The sequence below is a fragment of the Manacus vitellinus genome, unplaced genomic scaffold (genome assembly GCF_001715985.3).
Source record: "Manacus vitellinus isolate BGI_N305 unplaced genomic scaffold, ASM171598v3 scaffold_0_pilon, whole genome shotgun sequence".
Classification (NCBI taxonomy): Eukaryota; Metazoa; Chordata; class Aves; order Passeriformes; family Pipridae; genus Manacus; species Manacus vitellinus.
The window spans coordinates 22,412,086-22,435,477 of record NW_021938789.1 but is presented as its reverse complement, the minus strand read 5'-3'; the positions used below and the strand labels follow the sequence as shown (position 1 = coordinate 22,435,477).

At 34.1% G+C, this 23,392-nt stretch overlaps 1 protein-coding gene across 2 annotated transcripts in view; it reads right to left on the bottom strand.

Moving 5' to 3' along the window:
- The window catches only part of CEP135 (centrosomal protein 135), a 30,350-nt gene extending 7,479 nt beyond the window's left edge, over window positions 1-22,871 (bottom strand). For both annotated transcript variants that reach the window (XM_018069379.2, XM_018069386.2), the window contains exons 1-21: window positions 22,709-22,871; window positions 21,395-21,585; window positions 20,723-20,890; window positions 19,205-19,346; window positions 18,708-18,792; window positions 17,618-17,746; window positions 15,734-15,949; window positions 15,099-15,164; window positions 14,109-14,259; window positions 12,923-13,116; window positions 12,298-12,441; window positions 11,627-11,770; window positions 10,768-10,845; window positions 10,455-10,606; window positions 8,316-8,431; window positions 8,091-8,245; window positions 7,541-7,596; window positions 6,390-6,558; window positions 3,029-3,139; window positions 1,125-1,310; window positions 6-215 (exon numbers count right to left, since the gene is read on the bottom strand). In XM_018069379.2, coding sequence (XP_017924868.2) covers window positions 6-215; window positions 1,125-1,310; window positions 3,029-3,139; window positions 6,390-6,558; window positions 7,541-7,596; window positions 8,091-8,245; window positions 8,316-8,431; window positions 10,455-10,606; window positions 10,768-10,845; window positions 11,627-11,770; window positions 12,298-12,441; window positions 12,923-13,116; window positions 14,109-14,259; window positions 15,099-15,164; window positions 15,734-15,949; window positions 17,618-17,746; window positions 18,708-18,792; window positions 19,205-19,346; window positions 20,723-20,890; window positions 21,395-21,585; window positions 22,709-22,821 — 2,976 coding nt within the window. In that variant the 5' untranslated portion in view covers window positions 22,822-22,871. The remainder of the gene's footprint in view (window positions 1-5; window positions 216-1,124; window positions 1,311-3,028; window positions 3,140-6,389; window positions 6,559-7,540; window positions 7,597-8,090; window positions 8,246-8,315; window positions 8,432-10,454; window positions 10,607-10,767; window positions 10,846-11,626; window positions 11,771-12,297; window positions 12,442-12,922; window positions 13,117-14,108; window positions 14,260-15,098; window positions 15,165-15,733; window positions 15,950-17,617; window positions 17,747-18,707; window positions 18,793-19,204; window positions 19,347-20,722; window positions 20,891-21,394; window positions 21,586-22,708) is intronic.
- Between the last annotated feature and the right edge of the window lie 521 nt (window positions 22,872-23,392).

Here is a 23,392-nt window from a genome sequence, read left to right as displayed (position 1 = left end):
CTTACCCTTTCATAATCCATGCTTTTGGATGTCAACTGTCGAGATAAAAGATCTTTGCCAGACTCAAGTTTCACGCAGAGTTCCCTCACAGAAGTCAGGTCTGCTAACACAGCAGCCTTATCCTGATTTTCATGTTTAAGGTCCTCTTCCAATTTGGACATGTTTTTTGTAATGGAGGAGATCTGAGATTCATATACTTGATGTGCAACGATATGCTAAACAAAGACAAATACAGATACACCTTCAGTGTTAAATTTAACAGTTTTCTGTTGAATAACTTGGGCTCTCTTAATACTTTAGTTTCTCTTTAAAATTAACTTTCCCTATAAAACTAACTTTATATTACACTCCTTCCCTTTCCCTAAATTACAGCTGAGGACAACTAATAAACCATTGCTGCAATTTTTATCACCATCTTGAAGAATTATACAAGTACTATAAAAGAGTGGAATGAGGTTGTATTCCAGCTTCAGAGAATTAAAAAGCTTAAAACCCCAAAAATACAGCCTATTGTTTACTCAGCTTACAATATAGTCTCTAACACTTTTTGGCATGAGACAAAATGTAGCCAATACACAACAATTATACTCTAGAACTTCACTGACCTCCATGAAGTTATTGCTTCTAAAATATAAACCTCATTATGTTCTATGATACTGGTCTAGGTTTCAGTATTATGGAATCCTGATTCTGGATTTGGACTATGTCTACCAGATTTTTACCTTGACTCCAGCCACCAATGCTTCAAATACCTCATTCAAAGCTTCAAAGAAACAAAAGATCTAAGCTTAGAAAGTACTCATAAAGCTATGTGTAAACATTTTGAAGCAATATACAAAAGTTTCTTACAGAGACAGTATCATAATAGCAATAATAACCCAACAGAAGAATTCCAAAACTATCAAAACATATGCCATTAATCTAATTTTGGGAAAGCAGGGAGAAGGAAAGCACATCTAAACAAAACCAGTTACTATCTCAAAAACTCAAGTGTCCATATTTGAAACACTCACATATAGAAATTCTTTTATATTAAAATGTTAAAAATACCACACTGACTTTATTGAAAAACACCTGAATGTATCTCACTTTCCTTGAGAGAATTTCATTGCACAAGTTATTACCCCTTGAATCTCTTTTTCCAGAAGTTCTACTCTCTCCCGAAGATGTCTCCGGTCTGTGTCTACTGAAAGGAGTTCAAGTCGTATTGAGCTGCTTTCTCCTTCAGCTTGATGAGCCTTCATTTCCCAGTCTTCAGCTTGCGTATGGAGCATTTGGAATTTCACTAACAATTCTTGGTTCTCTTGTTCCTAAAAAAACAGTAAATCACTCTGCAGTGATCAACATACCTTCAAGTTGATTGATCTTATTTCATGCCTACTCCCTGCAATGTATGTTTGGTTTTTTGTTTTGTTTTGTTTTTTTTTCAGAAAAAGTAGATCTTTCTTCATTTTCTTCATCCTGCTATCTGGCAATTACTAAAGGGTATCATCCCTTTTGCAAATCCAGATAGCAAATAAATACAGTGATGGCATCCAGTTTTATTAAAATGGAAGTACTTACATTTAGAAGTTGTTAATGAGTATCAAGGCTCCCAGGAGAGGGGCTATTTTAGATCTCTCTGCATTGTCAAGGGTCACATAACTGAGATATACTGAGTGCTGCCCTTTCCAAGAAATTCCAGCAGAACTCCATTTTCAGCTCTTTTACTTACTGTGCTCTTACACATATTTGTATTACAGCAATGCCTGAAACACTGATAATCTATTTGAGCAGTCTATCACACAAGTACAAAACTGCAAGCTTTACCATTTGTGCAGTGAGAACAAATGTTGCTTGTGAATTTTAATTTGGCCAAACTGCAAGTGTATATTATAAAGCAGTGATTAATTTTTCTTATTTACCTACATTCCCTTCTTCCCTGCTCACATAATGTGCAGCAGGATATGCATGTTGCTAATATGAGTCAGATTTACCTCATGAGGAAGGCTACTGTTTTTGAAATTCCTTCATATTCTGCAGAACTTGGAAGGTACAGAGAGGATCAGGCAGAGCATTAGGAAATAGAAACTCATGATTAAGCAAGTGAACCCTGTGCAGAAAAGTAAATCCTTGTCTCCATAGGCATTATCCAGATGTAATACTAGACAAAACTCTGCAATCAAACTATTCGTAACTGGTCGCTGTCTGTATATTCTACAGCTTCCTGGTACACACCCTGGATAACTGGATTCTCATTTGCCAAAGCTGTGGCCAATCTGTAGCTGAAGTACTTTGGACATATGATATATTGTAAGATTTTTAAAAACTAAGTTTTAAGTGTTTTAAATTGATAGTTCTAAGCTAACATACTACTGACCTTAATTTTTTTTTCCTAAGCTTCAAGTTTCTACATGTAAAGAGTGGTTGAATTTACATGCATTCATAAAGTTGAAATTAGATCAAAACTCATTCCTCCCATTTCAAAGTCACATAATAAATTTGCCAGTTCATGTCATCTTCACACCACTTCTATTTGTTTTAAATGTTTATAAGTTTTAATTCATATACATCACACTTCTGAATCCAAGCATCAGGATAAAATACACTTACCAAGAGCATAGTCTTGGCAGTACTATTTTTATACTTTCACACAGAACTAAATAAAAACTTTTCTTTTCAAAAAGGGTAAAACATTTAAAACCATTATATAAGCTGATTGTTGCCTACAATCATGAAACAGTACCAGATATTTTACTAGTTGCCTTGTCAAAACTCAAAAAACAAAACAACATTCAAATATATGTTTGTTAGTCTCCAGCACTGTGGCCAACTGGAACATGATCAATGAAATTGTCATGTGCTAGAATAATCAGTGCTTCAGATCTACCAAGGTTTTATATTTTACTATCCCCACTAGTAACTTGAAACACTGCAGAGAAAAGAAGGAAAAATAAAAGAAGGAAATGGGACAGGCAGGGATGACGGGACCCAAGCCACACAATTCTTACTGAAAACAGTAATGACTGCCTACAGGTTATGTTTTTACCTTCGAAGCCATCAAGGTCTCAAATCTGGAAACTTCAGTTATATAATTATGAACCCTGGTTTTCATTTCTTCTTTTTCACGTATTGCATCTTCAAGCTCAGTACTGATAGCCTAAAGAGGTAACATAAAGGTAAAATTGTGCAGTATGGTAAATTAATCACTATATAATACTCTATCAGATTAAATCAAAGTAATTGCCTATGCCCTAGATTTTTTTTCTATTCTACCTACAAAAGCCTTTGGGATTTGTGTAGTTCAGAAATATCCCCTATCACCTTAGATACACCAAAGGGTTTCCAGGCAAGAATAATCAGAGAAAACAATGACTATCACACCAGCTCATAAAATATGCAGCTTCCCTGATGACACACCATACTGATCTTTGGAAAATTCAACATACTGATGTTTGGAAGCTGGAATTTTTATAGCCATAAGATTCACTGTCCCTGAGTGAAGGCAAGTTTTAGGTCACTAGAAAATCAATTTTATAACAAAAGAACATTTACTTTAAAGTGGAATTGCAAGATAAAAAACCTAAGTGCATTACTAAGATCATATTTAGACATCAAAAATGCATTGTGGAACTTGTTTTAGATATTTGAACTACTGACTCTGGCCCTCTCAGGTTCAACTCTCACCTTCCTCTGAGTCCTCTAGTCCAGAGAGCCAAAAAGGAAGTATGTTTTGCTATCCCCATGATCAAATGTGGGGGAAATAAAGGATACTGCCTTATTTCTTCCCCTTCTTCTCTTTGTGGTCTATTAATGTTCATTAGTGGCAGCCTTTTTCTCTGTGTGCTTTATTTAGCATACAATAGAATCAGTCTGCTTATCTCTGTGGTAGCCTTCCCAAACACATTGGGAAAGCTTTAGTCATCACGTTATGATAATATTTAACATTTCATCTTATTAGATGCCTGGGAATGGCAGATCTAATTTCAATAATACATCCACACACTTACATATTGCACTATAGGTTTTGCAAGAACTATTCAGGGTACTACATCACTTACTTTAAAAATGTTGTTATATTGTACTCTCTAGCATCAGACTCAGCTGGGCCAACTGAGGAGAACTGAAATAAATGTTTTAGCTAACAAGGTCCTGATTATTTTTAGTGTTGGCATTTACAGCAAATTGAAACAAACATTTTAATCTCAGCATCAAAATTGTAAAGCTATTGTAAAGAGTCTCATGAGGAGCTGCAATAGTTGTATTTGTGTGATAGTTTTCACCCTAGGCCTTCCTGGAGACCAGCTTGTATCTATCACAATCTGCTATACAAATTGAATGTAATGAGTTGCAACAGCATTTTGTGCTAGCTCTCTAGATCACACTCACATATTCTCTACACAGTCTTTGTAATGCTTAGCTCACTAAAAAATGTTACTTACCCTATAAACCACTTGACATTTTTGTTATATATTGTCCATATGCACATTCTATCCTACAGGGATATCCATATCATGTACTTGGAACTGGGAGGCTTTTGGTCAGCAGTAACTAGTTGGTGCACCAAACCAACTCGTTATTCCTCCAACTGAGTGAGGGATTAACAAGACTGAATGCATATCAGGTTGCCCAAGCCATGGATCCCAGATCCAGAGAATTCCAAGGAAGAAGAGATGGAGCAATGATGATTGCAAAGAGTGCAAAGGAGATATACTATATAAGCCCCTTATGCTTTTGAAAGAATGAGCCTTACACACCAGTGGTTGGTTTAATTGTGAATCCCTGGAGAACATCTACAGATGAAGATATCACAAGAATAATAACAATGATGGCAATTGAACAGTCTAATCCACTGAATCTTTCAACTATTTCAGTCGTGCAAAATTTTTATTTAATTTACATCAACTTCAGATAGCTCATCTTTCAATAAAATAGTCAATGATAACCTACAGAAATGGGTTATTCCTCAAGACTTTCAAGATTTTATTTCAAGTCTGATTCTACAACTGACATAAGTTTAAGTCATGCCTTTATAGTGTGCACTTTGCAAGGAAATGGATTTAGCCATGAGCAGCTGAGAGGGACTTGTGTAATCCCCAACTAGAAATCTGACTGTGAAGACACATGAACCACCTCAGTGGCCACTGGGCAATCATAACTCAATTCCCAGCTGCTTTCTGGCCTCAAGCTACTGATTGGTCAGCTGTTAGCATTGTACATTATGATTCTAAACTACTAGAGAGCTAATGAAAGATAAAATCAAATAAAACTAAACAAATAAAAATATAAAACTCTGCAAGCAGTCAAATAAAGCACCTGAACAGAATCTCCAAAAAACCCAAAATACACACACAAAAAAAGCTGCAATATACAGTTGAACCTGTGTGTATATATATTTCTATCTATAGTGTGTATATATACACACGACATCTACTTTACCTATGTAAAGATAATCCAACAAGAACATTTTTCCAGGGAAATAGATGGCACCTTTGAATTCACCATCTAAAAAGCTCACACAGTCTTGACATAATGAAAAGGGAACACCTCCTGTTCTCATTGATTGTGAATCTTTATCCATTCCTGAAATCAGGTAACAAATTCAGACTATTCAGGACTATCATACCCTAAAAATAAGTATTCTTCAATCCCTCTGTCTCTTCTAGCTGTTAAGCCCTCTTATACTTTCTCCTCCAACATTAACCTTTTCCAATTCACAAGTGAAAGTAAAATCCCTGCAGAGAAACACACATGAATGGCCACTAACCTTGCCAGGACTAAAAATTCAAAACTTGCCAATAACTCTTTACAGCCACTGCTACCAAGGCTCACAGAACACAAACATTAAATCTACATTCCAAAACATCCTAATCTCAAAACATGGTAAAAATCCTCATTCAATAAATCCAATGTTTCATGGAAACTAATGGATGAAATTAATGAATTACTATGCACCAGAAAGAATTCAGATGTGCTAGCAATCTCCTTCCTCTCCCTTTCTGACTAACATTTTGATGTCTGCTTTTTTGGTTCCTTGCTCTCTCTCAATAATCAATTCCAACACCATTTTTATCAATTAAATACCAACTACCAAGTGATAAAACCAATTAACATAATTCCATTATATTAAAAACAATTATGTCCTAGATTTATTTTATTTAAAACTTTATTTAGATTTCTTTTTTAATCTGGGGGAGGATAACTAAACTGAAAGCTTGTCTATTTCTCCCCCACTGTATTGACTACACTTATGTATCTGAAGTAATTGCTTTTACAATTTCAATATCCCAGTGTTAAGAAATACCAATAATTAAACATACCAATCAAGACTGGGGATATAGCAGTTTTGATGCAACACTGTATATTAGCAAGCAATAAGTGGTTTAACACACTAGTATTATGTACTGTACCTGGTTTTCTCTGGCCATTGTAGCTAGGTCATCTTGCAGTCGTCTGTTTTCTTTCAGAGCCATGTCCTTTACTCTTCCCATTTCTGCAAGCTCCACTTGGGACGTATCAAGCTGGCGTTGTAAGCTCGATATCTCACAGTCTCTGCTGCTCAGCATGTCCTTCATCTGGCTATCAAGTGAAAATATTATTTAAGTTGTTCCTTCTTGTACTAAACCACATAGTGCTGAAAATTATCAGACATGGATATGCAAAGGCATTCTTGCTTACTGAAGGCTGATAAACTGAGTTGAAATATAAATGTAAGTCAAGTATGTAAAAGTCAATATGCAGAAATAAAGTGGAAATAATTTTCAACTTTGAAGATTTATTTGGTAAGATGAAACTTATTATGCAAACAGCAATTAAAGATACTTATGTTTATCTGTGTTTGCTAGTGGTTACAGTGTGTTACCCACTGCATATTTTATAAACCATAGGAGGAAGAAGATAGCTTACACTTGAAAGACAACAATCAAAAGAGTAAGGAAGAGACTAAACAAAAAAGTAGAAATAAAAATATGTGTGAATTTAAGTAAAATTTTTCATTAGTTTTTTGTCACAAATATTTCATGTATCAATGCAGCAAATATTCAGTTACATTGGTCTTTAAAAGTTTAAATATTGGTGTTTAAATATTTTCTCTTAAAAAGCTATAGTTTTCAAAGTCATGCTTAAAAAGAGGCAAGAATGAATGATTAGATGAAGCCCAGCTAAAAACCACATAAATATATTTTAATTAAGACTGTACTAGTAGCTTATGCTAGGACTAGATTGCCAATAATTAAGAATTTAGCTGTGAATTTTACCTGGGTCAATCTAATAATATCTAGTGGAATACTAAAAAGCTACTTTTTGATTGATAATTAATAAATGTTACCAATTTAGGTAAATAAATATAGACCAACAACTGTTAATGGTTGTCTTAATAGTGTCCTAGCAGCCTGCAATATAATTGCAGAGGAGGTCTCTTCAAAAGTTGTGTACGTCTTTCTCAACACAGTACACTCCTTAACTTGACTTAAATGGAATAACTAAAATAGCCATATACTTTCACTTTAAAACCACTAGGTAAAATAAAATCTCTGAAGAAGGTATCCTAGTCTTTACTTACTCTGTTGAGGACTCCAGCTCAGAGAGAGTGAGGCGTAAATGAGTAATTGTTTTCTCCTACAAAAATAAAAACAAAAGTTCTACTAGATATCATTATATTGCAACATAGTAGATACTTCAATTTAAAGAACTTTTCATTCAAACCTTTATTATAACTCTTTGTCAATAAGTAATTGCATCTTTGCACATTCAAATTTCCAAGCTTCTTTTCTTTACTGAGAAAGGATTGTCTTGTCATCAAAAAAGATGGAAGCTACAGATTTTGTCACCTCAGGCTAGAACCTTATACCTCAGTAAATACCTCCACGTGCAAAATGCAAAAAAATACTTCTTTGTATTCTTGGTGTGTTTAGGGAATACAGTAACATTCATAATGAAAGTGCTATTGAGTTGGCAAATGACTCTTTGCATTGGCTAGGTCCAAACATAGCGTCTATATGATGCCTAGTGCTCTGCACAGGCTTTGCCATGAAGGAAGAATGTCTCCTTAAAAATTAACTGCTTTAAAAATCCCCAAATGGACTGCAAAGTAGTACTTTTACTGCACATACCTTGTTAGCTAAGTTGTCATCTAAGCATGCAATTCTTTCTGTTTTTTCATCCACGGTTTCTTGAAGACTGTCCTTTTCTTTATCCAAAACAGTAATAGTACTTCTAAGCACATTGACTGCTTCATCCTGTGAAGTGCTCCTCTGGTTTAACCTATCTATAAATAAAAGAATAAGTGTTTTCTACTTTAAAAATAGAAAATAAGTATAAAAATAACTACTGATTACCTATTTTCTCCTTTAGCATTACAATTTCTTCCTGAGCTGACTGCAGATCATCCTTTCTGAGGGACAAGCGGTGCTGTAAATCTTCAACAGACCTCTGGAGCTGGTCATTTAAGAGCCTGGAAAATCAGTGTACAGTTGAAAGAAGTTTGGGACCTATTCAAGGTCTTCAATTTATGGCTCTTAAGCTGCTTGAAGTGTTGGCACAGTTCCAGCATAACCTCCTGACAGGGTTGTATCATACCAACCTGCAGCATGGGGTTGTGTCATATAACCAGCCCTCTCCCTTGAGAGGAGGACTTAAGGATTTCTGAAGCCAACACCACCTGTTTGCTCTAGAGCCCTGCTGCAAGTCCACCTCAACACCATTACAAAATGGAGCAATGGAACCTCAGTGGGACCACCACAACAACCCGAAACACTCACTTCCTCTGATTTCTGTTACTCTTGATCATGTGCCTCTTTACTTGTGTCTTTCGACTGTTGCTTTATAAAGATTTTGATATGTAGCTCATAGCAGTGATTATCAGTGACACAACATTTTAAAAAGCAACCAAATTGACAAATATAGTTTTGATCCTACTTTTAAGAAATACAAAGCCTGAAAGATACATGAAACATCTACCTACATAGTTGATTTTCTTGGAAAGAAATATCAGAGAGACTTAGGGAAAAAAAAGCAAAACGAAACTCGAAAGCAATTAAATGGATTCTTTATGAAACAAGTCAGGAAATAAAAATCCCTCCCAACTGGAATCCTACAAAAGCTACAGAAGCTTTTCATTATTAAGAAAACCCCACCACTCCAGAATATTAGCATATTTGCAGATAAAGACTGCTCTCACTGAGTTCAGAGTGAAACTTTGGAGAGGAAAAAAAAAAAAGCAGGTGGAGGAGGAAAAACACAGTTCTAACAAATTGCCACCATGCACAAAGTAGAACCAAATGCTGAAATGACTGTAGCCCTTCTATCCTTCTTTTCATAATATCAATGCTTCCACTGAAATTATAAGGAACCTTACAAGATATTTCATTTTTATTAATGTTGTCACAATTTTACCAACAAATATACTAATTGTTTTACCAAGAGCCCTCTTTGTGCAATCGGGAGCATTAAATGAACTTCCTGCTTCTCAGCTTCGGTTCTTCACAGTTATTCCCCCACTACTGTACATTGCAGCATAGTACTGTTCAGGTGGGGAAGGGAGAATAAGACACAGACCCTGTTTTCCCTTGTAAAACATTCAAAAGATGTCATCTACAGCATTATCTATCCTGTAGTGATCTCTTACATCAAAGCCTCTCACTTCTACCTGTATTTTCAAATTTCTGCCCAGAGTTTCAGTACTCTGTTTGTACTTTCTCTAAGCCTTTTCCTTGTTCTATGACATTTAGACAGCTGATGGGAGTTCTTTTCTAAAACAACTTTAAAAGAGCACAGCAATGATCCTGCACGTTTAAACAGACCTTAAAAATACATAGGTACACTTGACCCTCCAGTTCTGAGCAAGTTGGTTAAATCCCCACAGACTGTGTCTATGGATCACAAGATGTCAGCTCTCAAAACTGTGGTATGCATGTGATAGCATTAGCATATGAAAGAGAGCAATACAAGAAAAACAGCTCATGTAAAATGCCATTACAGAATGATGGTCCATGAACCACTCAGTTGTGGAATATCAATGCCTGCTGCTGGGCATAAAATTTTCACTATTACTGACAACTTTGTAAAACTGGCACAATCTGGCTCTACTGCTGCAGTTTGTAAAGGCATCTGTCTTCCTTTCAACAAACAGCATTTGGAAAGTCTTTTAGAAATGTTCTGTTCTGCTACATTCATAAACAGAGAACATGATTATTACAGGAAACTATTCTAGAAGAAGGAGAAAATTTTCATTCACAACCTGCCATAAAAGTTATAGGTATATCTGGTCATCAAATAAGTCCAGGGGGAGCTTGCTGTGAAAAGCCACCACAGCACTTTCCTGACTCACACCTACTTTTCCATAAGACACAAACAGTATAAGTGATTTTAAAAATATTTTATGGTCTTTCCCAGGAACTCAACTGTTATAGAGTCATAGAATAAACAAAATTACTTTAGCATCTCTGAAAGATCACCACATTTTGTATCAGACTTACTGAAGTGAGCAAATCTCAGCTTTAAATTGAGAAGAATCATCAGAAGTCTGGGCAAGTTTACTGGACTTCAATTTTAATTCATTTTCCAAATAGTTTGTTCTTTCTTTCAGAATGGAGACTGTAGACTTTAGTTCACACTTTTCCATCTCAAGCTGCAATTTAAAATAAATAACCAAACGTTATTTTTGAAGAAAGCTATCACATCTTGGTTTTTAAATAAATTTAAGTTGAAAACAGTTAATAAAATTAATTGCTGGAACAGTCTATCCTATTTTAGAAATAATAAAAGCTTACTTCCTAAAAAGACACTTACTCCTTGAATGTTATTCTCCAGTTCTGAAATATCATGCTGCATCTTTGATTTTTCAAGGTTTGCTGTTTCTTGCTGAATCTGAGATAGAAATACAGAATTACGTGTAACAAGGTAGACATTTTTAGATTTAATCATAGAAATTTAAGCTTCATGTTTAAGAAAACATTGCTTTACATTCTTTGATGAATGACCAAATGCAAAGCTCTCTCTGTAAAACTACAGAACATTAGCTGAAAATACACCACTGCAGTTTAATATAACATCACTGAGTTTGGTTTTGGTTGTTGGTTTAGATTTTTTTAAATAGTATATTTATATTTGGATCCAACTAAATTAATATTTGTGATTTGCTGTAGAGTTTATTGAGCTACAGGGTGCATGTATGTATAGCTTAATGCCCTAAGATGTTTTAAATTATTAAATTATCATTAATTACAAAATATAGGACAGATTACAAAGCTAACAATATATTGCCCTATATGCATCAAATATATTGTTGTTTCTCTCTTGTGAGTCAAGTGCATGATTTCTTCCACAACAGTGACACACAAGCATCTTCAAAGCAGTGTATACCCACAAAAATATTCTGTGACTGGCACTTCATATCTAGATTTTTTACACAAGGTGATGTCATGCTTGCCCTCAAATACTTTAAGGAGTTCCTCTCCTCCTTTCCCCAACAAGAAACTATGTTTACAAGGGAAATTTGATACAATTCAGTGAGCTCTCTCAAGCAAGTGTGAAATCAAAAGTTATTGAAAAGGGGAACTGACAGACAGCCAAATACAAACACAGCACTATTGTATAAGCCTTCCCTATATGCCACCTCATTGTAAGCAGTGAAGCTATAAAAGCTCACCTTTAATTTTTCTCTGAGGCTTTCTTTTTCTGCCATTAGTCTTCTAAAGTCAGTCAGTGCAATGTCTCTTTCTTCTTCCACGTGACTTTGAGAAACTAAACTATGCTTTGCTTCTCTTCTCATCCTGTTCAACTCACTTTGAGACTTAAAAAGATTATTGTTTGTTAGCATCCATGGACTGCAATATAGTGTACACACTAACAAAAGAAACTTTCAATGCTGTTATTACAACAGAAGTTCTATCACAGTCTTATTTTTCTCTAGATAACTAAAATGTATTCCCTAAATCACTCAGTGGAGTGACAATTTATGCTGACTACATAACCATCATTCTTCTACTGTTCCAAACATAGACTAACTTGGCTCTGTTCTCTTATCTTTACACAACTTTCTCATGCATTCTATTGACTTTTTCTTTATCTTTCTGATTTCAGAATGCCAGTACAATAACTTATTATGTCATTATAATGGCTTTCAAGTTAATAAACTAAGTGGAATACATAATTTTATTAACAAATAATAAAAACAGGTATATATTTTATTAGCTTTTATTGCATTCTAGTAGGTCTATACTCAAGGTCTATTATAAAGGTTTTTCATTTTAAACAAGCCACAGTACAACAAAAGCTAATTGGTTATTTCACTGTAAATTACAAACAATCTCTTCTTACCTGCTCATAAAGAACATTTAATCTATTTCTTTCTGCAGTCAATAATCTGACATTGGACTGAATTTCTATCATGTGTTTTTCAAATCTGTCTAACATGGACCGTAGCTCATCTCTTTCTCTGGTGATCAATTTAAGCTCTTCGCCCTGCAAAGTGACCAATAAATTTATGTTAAAATAAGCTAATTAAAATATATGGATAATTAAGACCAAAAAGAACTCATGCTAATAGTAATACATAAAAAATACATACAAAATAAATTTTCATTGCAAGGAAAAGCCTGGCATTGGTGGTATCATTTAAACAATAAGAACTAACTGTTAAGAAGAAAGAGTAAAGCAGTGAAAAGTAAGACTTTAACCTCTTTCTGGTTATTATCTAATTCTATTTATTTCAAACAAAATGATTAATACTTAATCAATATGTTGCTGTAAAATGTGACTAGGAAAATAAAATGCAAGTTCATTGGAGTTTCTCTCAGTTGGTTTTTTGCATTAAGAATGTAATTTAGAAAATTACTACAGTCATTTCCCATCACTGAATTTGAAAATATATTTGATGGTTTCTTAAATGTTTCTACAGTATTTCCATTATTTTTTCAGCTTGTCCAGACAGCAGGAACTTTACCTTCTCTGGAGTCCTGCGGCTTGGGCTAGGCCTTCGTCTTATCATTTTCTGAAGATATTCTAATTCTCGCTTATAATAATCTCTGTCATCTTCTAAAGTCTTCACAAATGCATCTAGACGAGATGGAGATTTGTCTCCTAGGGCTATACCATATTCTACTCTCATTCTTTCTATTTCTAGGACAAGTTCTCGTTCTGCAAAAGAAACAAAACAAAAAAACAAGTGTATAGGACAGTCATTAATTTCCTCAAAGACACTTGCATTTGGGATGGACTAACTCCCAGCAACTGTTGAAGCAATCCTGCCGAAAAAGATGTAGGAGTACTACATCTACTGGTTAATATCAGATTAAACATGAGTGAGTAGCATAAGACCAATAGAGGCCTCACAGCACCTTGGGCTGTATCAACAGAGACAGACTGAGGGATGTGACTATTCCCCTTTAATTAGCACTCATTAGACTGCACTTAAAATACCGTGTTCAGGTTTGTCCTTCCTAGTACAAGACAGATGTTGATAAACTTAAGTCCAAGGGAAGCCCTCCAAGCTGGTCAGGGAGCAGAACACTTGCCCTGCAGGGAACAGCTGAGGGAACTGAGCTTGTTCAGCTTGGAGATGAGCCAGAGACCTAAGAGCAGACTGACAGTACCAAGAGGGAATTATACACAACATAGAGCCAGTTTCTTCACAGAGGTGCATAGTAAGTAAACAAGAAACAATGAAGATTAATTGCTACAAGCAATTACAAACAATACAGGGAAAAATATTTCACTCTGAGAATAGACACACACTGGAATGAGTTGCTTAGAGATGATGGAGAATCTCCACACCTGGAGGTTTTCAAGATCCAACTGGATAAAGCTCTCAAGAAACACAGTCTGAATCCACTCACTCAATGACAGAGTATAAAAACAATTTTGAAAATGACATGTATGAAACTGCCATAGAATTAATATAATGTGGGATCACAGTAAAAAGCTCAACTTTCAGTTCTCACATAGAGAATGAAAATATCTCTCCATGACAAAAGTTTTCACTTCGGTTATGACTGAAGACCTACAGCTTTCTTTTAATTTACATATATCAAAAGTCTTTCAGTATTATTAACTGTATCTTAACTAGGAAAGTATTCTATTTCAAAATTTACAGGATAATAATTTGCAAGAATTTACATTTGATGATTTACCTTTTATTTCTAAGTTCTCTGTTTTTTCTGTCAGCCTTTGCTTCTCTTGTTGAAGCTGATTTAACACCACCTCAAGATTGTCTTTATCACCTGTTTTTCCAAAGAGTTCTTCATTCAGTCTCTCGTTCTCCCTACGACATGAGCACAACTCCTGAAGTGACAAGTATTATTATAAAAATTAGAAGTGCCAATAAAGACATTTGAAAAAAAAAATTAAACAATTTGTTGAACTTTTAATATATAACACTGTTTACTTCTGTTTAACTTGGATATTTTATGCTTTAACATTTGTTACAGATCATCGTTTTTATACTGGTTTTTATTACATCAAAGTAAACATTACTTTTGACACAGTTTGCAATGAGCAACAAAACAAGGGAGATTAACACTTGTTTAATTCAAGAAACCAACCAGTAGGATAGTGGGATACAAACATGCGAAAAAAAAGTAATAACTAAAGTAATAAATAATTTTTAATGGCATTTGGTAACACTGTTGATATTAAAGTACATTACAATACAGCATCTCAGTCAATCCAACCCTGCAGCTAATCAAATGCTATTTGGCATATCTTTCCTACAATGTGATGCCCTGAAAAGTAAGTATTTTTGTATTTGCAAGTTCACTAGATACACTAAAACACTGTACTCAGCTAATACAAAACTAGGTATATGCTATATGGAAAGAGTTTGGTCTTCAAAGAGTTGATAATTCCAATGTTTTTTTATCTGGGCCACTATGTTTTGCTTCTGAGTTGCTTCCATAATTATTCACAGGTTGAGATTTCTTTCAGTTTATTTTTCCAACAAAATGATGCAGCGTCTTTAGCTTTTTCATTTCTTAATTAGTAATTTTTTACAAAATAGTTTTGGGCTACTACAAATGTTCTCTTGTTGATTGTTAAATTGATATTTTTTACAATAAATGACTCACATGGATGACACTGTGATAGAAATGCTACAAACAAGAACTGAAAATATTTTTACTTACTGATTTAAGCTTTGTTATTGTTTCTTGAAGATCCTGTATTTCACTGTGTTTTCTTTCAATTTCTTTCTATCAACCAAAATTAACCTATATGTTAAGAGTTACATATTCAAAATGACAACAATTCCTTTGTTACAAAAAAAAAAAGAAAGAAGATGACTTTGGTAAGAAATAAAGTATAATTAGCTCTCTGAAATAAAGTAGTGAAGTTCCTATGAACTGAAAGCACAAAAAATTTGTGGTATAAACACACATTGCTCTTTTGGAGCACAACAATTAAATGAATCGCTGCATGACGACTCATAAAGAAAAACCCCTCCAAACATACACATTGCTGTTGCAAATATGTATTACCTATCAATACTTTTAAGTATCTCAGGATTTTATTTCATACTAAGCTATTAGAAGAAAGACAGATTGCCACTCAACTAAACTCATCTCACCTAGTACAGTAAAGAGACAAAAGAGTTGTAGTTAATCATCCTTTAGTGAGAAATTCTGTATAATATTAAGTAAACTGGGAAAAAATATCTTTTACTCTTCCTTTCACATGCCAATAGGTCATTCCTTGCAAGTAGAAGACATAAAGCTAAATAAAGTTGAGCAGATCCTTCACTCTGTGACACGTTAGTGGTTACCTTTGCTTCTCCTATTTCCTTATCTGCAGTCTCGAGCACAATTTCCTTGTGTCTTTCCAACTGCTGTGCCAAGTGATCTATTTCATTCAGTTCTTGACACAGTTCTTCATTTTTATTGCTTAAATGCACTACCTCACTAGTCACATTTTGTTTCGTGTCCAAGAGGTCTTGAATGCGATTTTCAAGTTCTTTGTTTCTTTGCTGAAGATACTCAACCTGAAAGACATTTTTCATTAAAATATTAATATGCATTGTTAAACTAGGTAGCAAAAGTTCATCCCAATCTTCTGAAATATAGTATCTCTATATCCACGGGAAAAAAGTGATATCCTGCTAAAAATGCCAGTATTTTCTATTTTTAAAACTTAATGTTTATCAACATGAAAAAGAAATTATTTTACGAAGGTGCAAGGTGAAGGAATGTATTACTACATCTTTCTTTATCTAATTTCCTGAACCTGAGGTTTACTCTAAAAGCAAAATATTGAAGAGCAGAGATCTGTATAGAAACCATTCTTGGGCATCAGGATGGTAGACCCAGTGTAATCAGTTTGCTAAATGTTACAAGATACGACAACACATTCTTCTCTCCACATCTGTGGTATTATTTGATAGGTTTAGTCTCACTGTTACTCCTTCATCAAAATGAAGCCTTATAGACCAGATTTCTAAAACCTATCTTGCCCCTAACATATTTCAGCACCTTAAACACAGCCTCAGAAATTCTGCTCTACAGACATTGTTTTTCCCAGTATATCATTCCCTGAGAGCAAAGTGAAGAGTAGAAATAACAAATATACACTGTAAGTTACACTACCCAGGAAATGGGAGCCTTGAGTGTCTTTAAAGATTCAAGATAACAGAGATTCTCCACTTCTACCTCCACACAACCTTCCTCAAAGGTTGTAGGCACAGAAGAAAATCTGAGTTCTCTCACAGTCTTGAATACTGCTATATGAAGATATTCATACATTTTTTGTCAGAGAATAAAGGTGTTATATTGGGACTGAGCCTGAGAGAATAGTCTTGATGGTCCAAAACCAGCCTCATGCAGCTCTGGGTTCACTCTTTGTACAATCAATTTGTGTTCATCATGACTTACTAATTCAGGATCACTGAACACAGCTGTACTGCTTCCAAGACACAGCTCATTTTGTATTTTTGCAGCACTGAACGTGAGATAATAAATTGTCCAACGTGGCTCCCACACCACTGTACATCATGCACAATCAGTATACGAAACATCTAACTCAGCTGGAAAAAGCAGAGAATTGATGGTATAAATCCAGAGATGGGCTTTACTTGATTTGTACCCCAGCTCACCTTCTATTTTCTCAATTCTCATTCTGAGACCGATATTGAATGCATGATAATATGCACAGTAGGCACAAACATCTTTAGCCTAAGCTTATCATTTCCTTACAAGTCTTTGCTGGAATAAAGGCGAGAACCATTTGAATTCAGTGAGGAAGATTTCCCACTCTCTGATGAGAATATCTACAGGATTACTCCTTATCATAAGCACATATACCATTGTTAGTTCCTAAAACATAAATGGCATGTACATTAATAAATAAATACAAATATTTCCAAATTCGGTGAAAACAGGGTATCATACAGAAATTTGCTGAATACTTTCAGATTAACATACAAAGTACACATGTGAGTTAATAGAATTCTTTACCAAAACCTTTCTGACAGACTTTTAAATCAAGAAATTAAATTTTCTTAGACAAGAAACACTGTCACCTAAAAAGAAAGGCAAATTAAATTAATTGATTTAACATCTATAGTGATTTTATTTGAAGAGTTAGAAGTTTTGTGGGTTTGTTTAAATTGCTAATATTTTTAGTTTTGACTAAACAAGTGTAATAAATCCATTACCTGCAAATTTAAGTGGGCAATAAGCTTCTCATTACTTTTAGTTCTTGATTCCAGAGAGAGAACCTCATGAGAACGGCCACCATCCAGAGCCAGCAAAAGGCGCTCAATTTCTTTGTCTCTTAGCTCAACCTTTGAGGAGGAAAAAAATATTCTATGCTATCTTATATACCACTTAATAGACCCTTTGTTTAAATAAACACATATGTAACATTCAGTAAAAAGATATGCACCTAAAAATGTGATTTCTACCTTATATATAGACATATATATTTTAATTCTGGATTTTTCTGAAAAAAAGTGATTGCTTTGAAAGAAAAACAAATTAATCAAACAGAATTAGTAGGGAAAAGCTGAAACGAATTCCACTAGATTTTTTTCTTGAAGAAATCCAAACAATTTCCATTTAAAGTGAAGTTAATGAATGTTACAATATAAATGTCTGAGACTAGCCCTTAAATTTAGGGAAAAATCTTTTAAATAAGCTACCTTAGTGACTATTCCAGTCACTGAAAAAAAGAAATACTAGAATGGGAAAACCAAGATGTGAAGGAAAAAAAAGGGCATGGTGTCCACAAATCCCCAGATATTGAAAGACATAACATATGTACATTTTTTGCAGTTCCATCACTTTAAGATTGTACACATCTTATCAATCCACTCCAATTAAAATATTGTTAAATCTGCTGTTCATAAATTAACTATTAAAAATTTTAAAAATATATTCAGTCCAAGCAGTGAAAAAAACCATTCGAAGATATCTGTAGGTCAAATTACTATTTTGGAGAAGTTAACACTTATGCACTAAAAAAAACATACAAAACTTCTATCTGTGATTGTCAAGTTTAGCTTATTTAATGTAATTTTAATACACAAAATATATCAGCAAGTATTTTATCATTGCTGCTGTCTTCAAAAGTGGAGGAGAGAAACAGCTCAACATGGGCAAGTTAGAATAATTGTATTTTACAAGCCCTACAGTGCCTTCCCAACAAGGTTTTTAAAACATGAAGGCCATTGCCATGCTTTCTACAGCCAGATAATAGTACTGATACTAATATCAACAACAAAAATAATGATGATATAAACGTACTTGTTTGCTATAATTTTTCATTCCACATTCAGATATCTCCAGTTTTTCTTGTAGCTCTGTTACTTCTGACTGAAGTTCATGAATTCTGAAATGTAGCAATATATTGTTTATGTGAATTCATGGAAGAATTGTATGTACACAATTCAATATAAGAATTTTCTCTTTGCTCCTGAACTCAAACATTTCACAAAGAAATAGTTTTGTTCATACAAAATACGAATGCAAGGTCTGTTGTTTGAGATATTGTAGCAGCATGACCCTGTCTGGTTGCCAGACCCCCACCCAACTCTCTCACTTCCATTCCTCAACAGGACAGGAGAGAAAAGGTGAAAAAGCTCATGGGTCAAGATAAAGACAGGGAAATAATCTACCAGTTCATGTCCTGAGCAACACAGACTCAACTTGGGGAAGACTGATTTATCATCAATTAAAAAGAGCAAGACAGTGAGAATCAAAGGTACACCTATACTTCAAAACAAAAAAGTTCTTTACAGTACCGATTATCAGCCACTTGAAGAAGGTCTGCAATATAAGGGTCCTCTGGCTGAGGAACTGGGTAGGCACTAACGCCTGATGGGGGGACAAGCTGGTCTATCTGCATGCGCTGACGCCTGAAGGGAATGCTTCTTTTTCTGCCTCCTGAAAGCCCACACCCAAAGGCTTATTACTTGGAGTTAAAGCATGAGAATCATCTTCTTTAATACAAATTTATTCTTCCTATTTATTGTACTGCTTCTGAACACGCACATTTCACCATTTTAATCTTTCTGTAATAATTTGATAAAATTTATACATTTTAGACAACACCATTCTTGCAGGTTTATATCAGTTTTAAACTTTACCTTTATAATTAGGAAACACACAAAGTTCAGTATAAGTAATTTTCCCCACTGTTCAAGACCCTAAATAATTTACAGTTCAAATTTGTTGAATCTGTTAGTGATTTAGCTTATGAAGAAAGCTAAAACATCATAAAAGATGTTTTTTCCTCCCACATTTAAGAACTATTTCATGACTGAACTGACCTCTGCATTGTTTGGTAATGTTTTTATTCTTTCTATTCTATTGTCATTTCAGTGAATATCATAAGCATATCAAGCAGACTTTGTTCTTTCATTGCATGGTAACATTATATTTTAAAAAAAGTAAAACATAGTATCATTTCCAGATGAAACAATTACTCTTCAACAAATTATTAAATAAGAACATACAGATGATGTAGTAAAGAAAAATCCCAGAGGACTGGTGACCAAGGAGCAAGTATGCAGGAAGACAGACAAAGGTGTAACATGTCATCTTTGAAACAGAGGACATGAAGTGCAGAAAGGTGTGGAAAAATAAAGAGAAATTTTAATTTTACCTGATAATCTATTAACTTTTATCAGATGCCAAAACTACATAGATAATTCAATGACTTAGAAAGAAAAGACAATTTCAAAATTTCACAAAATAATTCTATTTCACTCAGCTTGAAAAAATTTTAAAAAAAAGGAAACCCTACAAAGAAATTAAGTTGAAAGTAACAGCCAGAACATTTTAAGCTAACAAAAGACCCTTTAAATACTGTAAGCTTTCAGAGGGTTGGAATATTTGTAGATGTATTTTGCATCTTGGTATTTTTAGATTTTTGCTACAAAAATCTCAATTAGTCACTTTCACAACACCAATTACCTGTCAAAAATATTCAAGTGTCAACAACCTGCCCCTGACTACATTAGGTGCAGCACCAAAAAAAAAAGCTGTTAATTAATAGTGTTTTCCAGTCATGTTTTAACTTCATAGTCTTCTACTGAATCTAAGTTTGCATTCAAATTTGTCCCTAACACAAGTGATGACCTAATGAAACTTCATACAGAGAAATGACTGAATTCAGAGTCAAACATTTTAACAGATAATGTTGTTCTACCGGATATTTTACTGCAATAACTTCTCTTATTAGGGAAGAAAATATTATGTTCTGCAGATCCAAAAAAGCCCAGAGAAATGTTAAAATATCTGTGATTATTTACACTCACCAGGTGTTTGCACCACTGCTTGCAGATTCTTCTCCTGAAGCTGCTGAATTTTTTCAGTCTTGGCTTTGTTCTCTTTTTCCAACATTTTAATTTTATGTATATATTGGTTATTCAGAAATTTCAAGTCAGAAGTTCCATGTTCAGCCCTCCTTAAGGAGGCTTTCAAGTCTTCAAGGGAAAGAAAAGCAGTATTATCTCTCTTATTCACTATTACTTTTCCTAGTTGCACCAGAACAAGCATAAAGAAAATCCTATATTCTTTTTCCATAGCATGAAATTGTCAAATACGCATACATATGTGCATATATTTACACACAAAAATATATATTTTTACATGTTTTGCAAATAAACCCTTACTGTGGAATAAAGACACATTTAACAGGAGTATTTAATTTTAAATTAAAAAGTATCAATTCAATGTATGAAAGTATATGTTAAAATTTCTAACATTCTCATGTTTGGTTCAAACAATGATTTGCAGGACCTCAGAAGCTTTTTAACTGCAAAAGAAATGTTTGAGCATAAGCCTTAGTTCATTAAAGGCACCAAACTCAATGACCACTCCCACTCAGTTATAAGTGCAGAGATAAATGAATCTGAAGATCAAGGATTTGGCCACAATTCTATTTTGGCATGGAAGAATTAAAAAAGGTATCATAATTTTTATATTACCTTTAACATGACGATCAGACCGCTCTTTCAGTTTTAATATTTCTAAATGTAGTTCATTATTTTCCCTGGTAAGTTTGGCATTTTCTGTTTTATAAGGTTCCAAAATAGTATCATAATTGCTGTATTCTTTTTCAGTTTTTCCAGCAGATAACTTTGCACTGCGCAAGCTCTCAGTTGTATGAACTAAGTCACTGGAATAAAGGAGCATCAGATGTGTTAGCAATGTTATCAGCCTTTATACTGCAGATGCAAACATTTATTATGACCTGAGAAACAGAACCCTTTCTCCAAGAGGGGGAACAAATGGGTTCGAACAAAGAATCAGAATATTCATGTAAGAGAAACTGAAAGACAGGAATCATTTGTTTAAAAAAAAAAATAATTGGAAAAGGCAGGACAAATACAAAAAATAAAGACAGTTAGAAAGCATATCAGGAGTTTAGATCCAATAATTCAATATACTCTCTTTTCTACATAAAGTGACATTTGGCAAGATGATTTTTTCCCCCAAGCACTTCACAAGTTCTAGCACCACTTACCACAGAAGGTCACAGGTACTTACATGGGGATTAGAAGTACCATAAGAGAGATTAGTGGTACATAAACTATAAACATTTTTGTAAAAATAGTAACAAAGCTAGGCATGGAGAAAGTAAAACTATCTTCTAGACACCAGAATAAGACTTTATGTTGAAGGCAGACTACTCCACACCCATGTCCCTATGGTTCTTCCATCTGTATTACATGCTAGAGAGCAACAGAACCAGAATAGCTACATTTGCATGTATAGCCAAATATAACTGGATTAGTGTGGAAATTACTATGTTCATAATCACACTGAAGCCATGAAATGGCAGATATATTAAGAATGTCATCTGAAAATTTGTTTTTCTTCTGTTATCTGTCCTGTAAAAAGTGCAGAGATAGCAAATTTAAAGTTCTCTAAATGAGATATTAGTAAACAGAGATGTGAATGTTTGAAGTCACAGATCAGATAACAGACTATTTTTTATACAACCAGTTAAAGAGTGTGTCCTTTAAGCACATATCAACAGTGACTATTTTTTGCTCTCTTATGAGGTTAGAAAAGTTGAATTTTCCTAGACCATAGAAGTTGGATTAAATTAAATCTTAAGATGTTCTCATCACTTAAGCAAACACATTTGACTTCATCATACACAGGAACTTAATGTTAGCTCTGAAATAACACTGACAGAAAGTGATCTTCAGACTAAGCATTCTTCCTTATATGTCAAAAGTCAACAATACCTACTACATGATTACTATTTTTTTAATTAATTTCCTTTTGAATACCTAAAAAGCTTTTCCACCAAGGGCAAACTCTCCACTCCCAGTGGTTGCCGATAGCCCAGCTGATCTAGACGTTTCCTGAGATTAGTGAACCTTCGCTCTGCATTTGTACTCATTGTAAACACACCTCCAAAGCAGCAGCTTTTGTCACAGTCAAGAAAAGTGGGACACCTGCAAAAGACTGTTGGTTACAGCATTAGTCCTTTAACGAAGGAATAATACAGAATAAAAAATTTATGGAAAAAAGCATTTTTTTGCGTAGAAAATACAGTGCCTAAGCATGTCCTTAAAACTTAAGTAAACCAAACGGGATCACAGAGCAACTAAAAGGTTTTAAACATATTTACATATTTCTTTAAAAAGAAATATTTGCCTTGGCAGTTAGTTTTATTGTTTGATTCTGACTCTTTTGAATCATGGTCATCATTGTATCTTCCACAATGCAAAGTGATAGATAATTCTCAAAAAACCTATGTATTTTTTTCTTTCATATATAAATCTTACTTTCAGAGTTTACCAGTCAGTACTTAACTTATGCCAATCATTTGTAAAATTGCATAAAATGTGTACAATGTTAAAGACAGATTAACTTTGAACATTTATTTTCTACGATGAAAAACAGGGAAGAAAAGAAACCACTGGTGTAGTTCTACCTGCATCATTTTCTAGAATATACAGTTCAAGGAT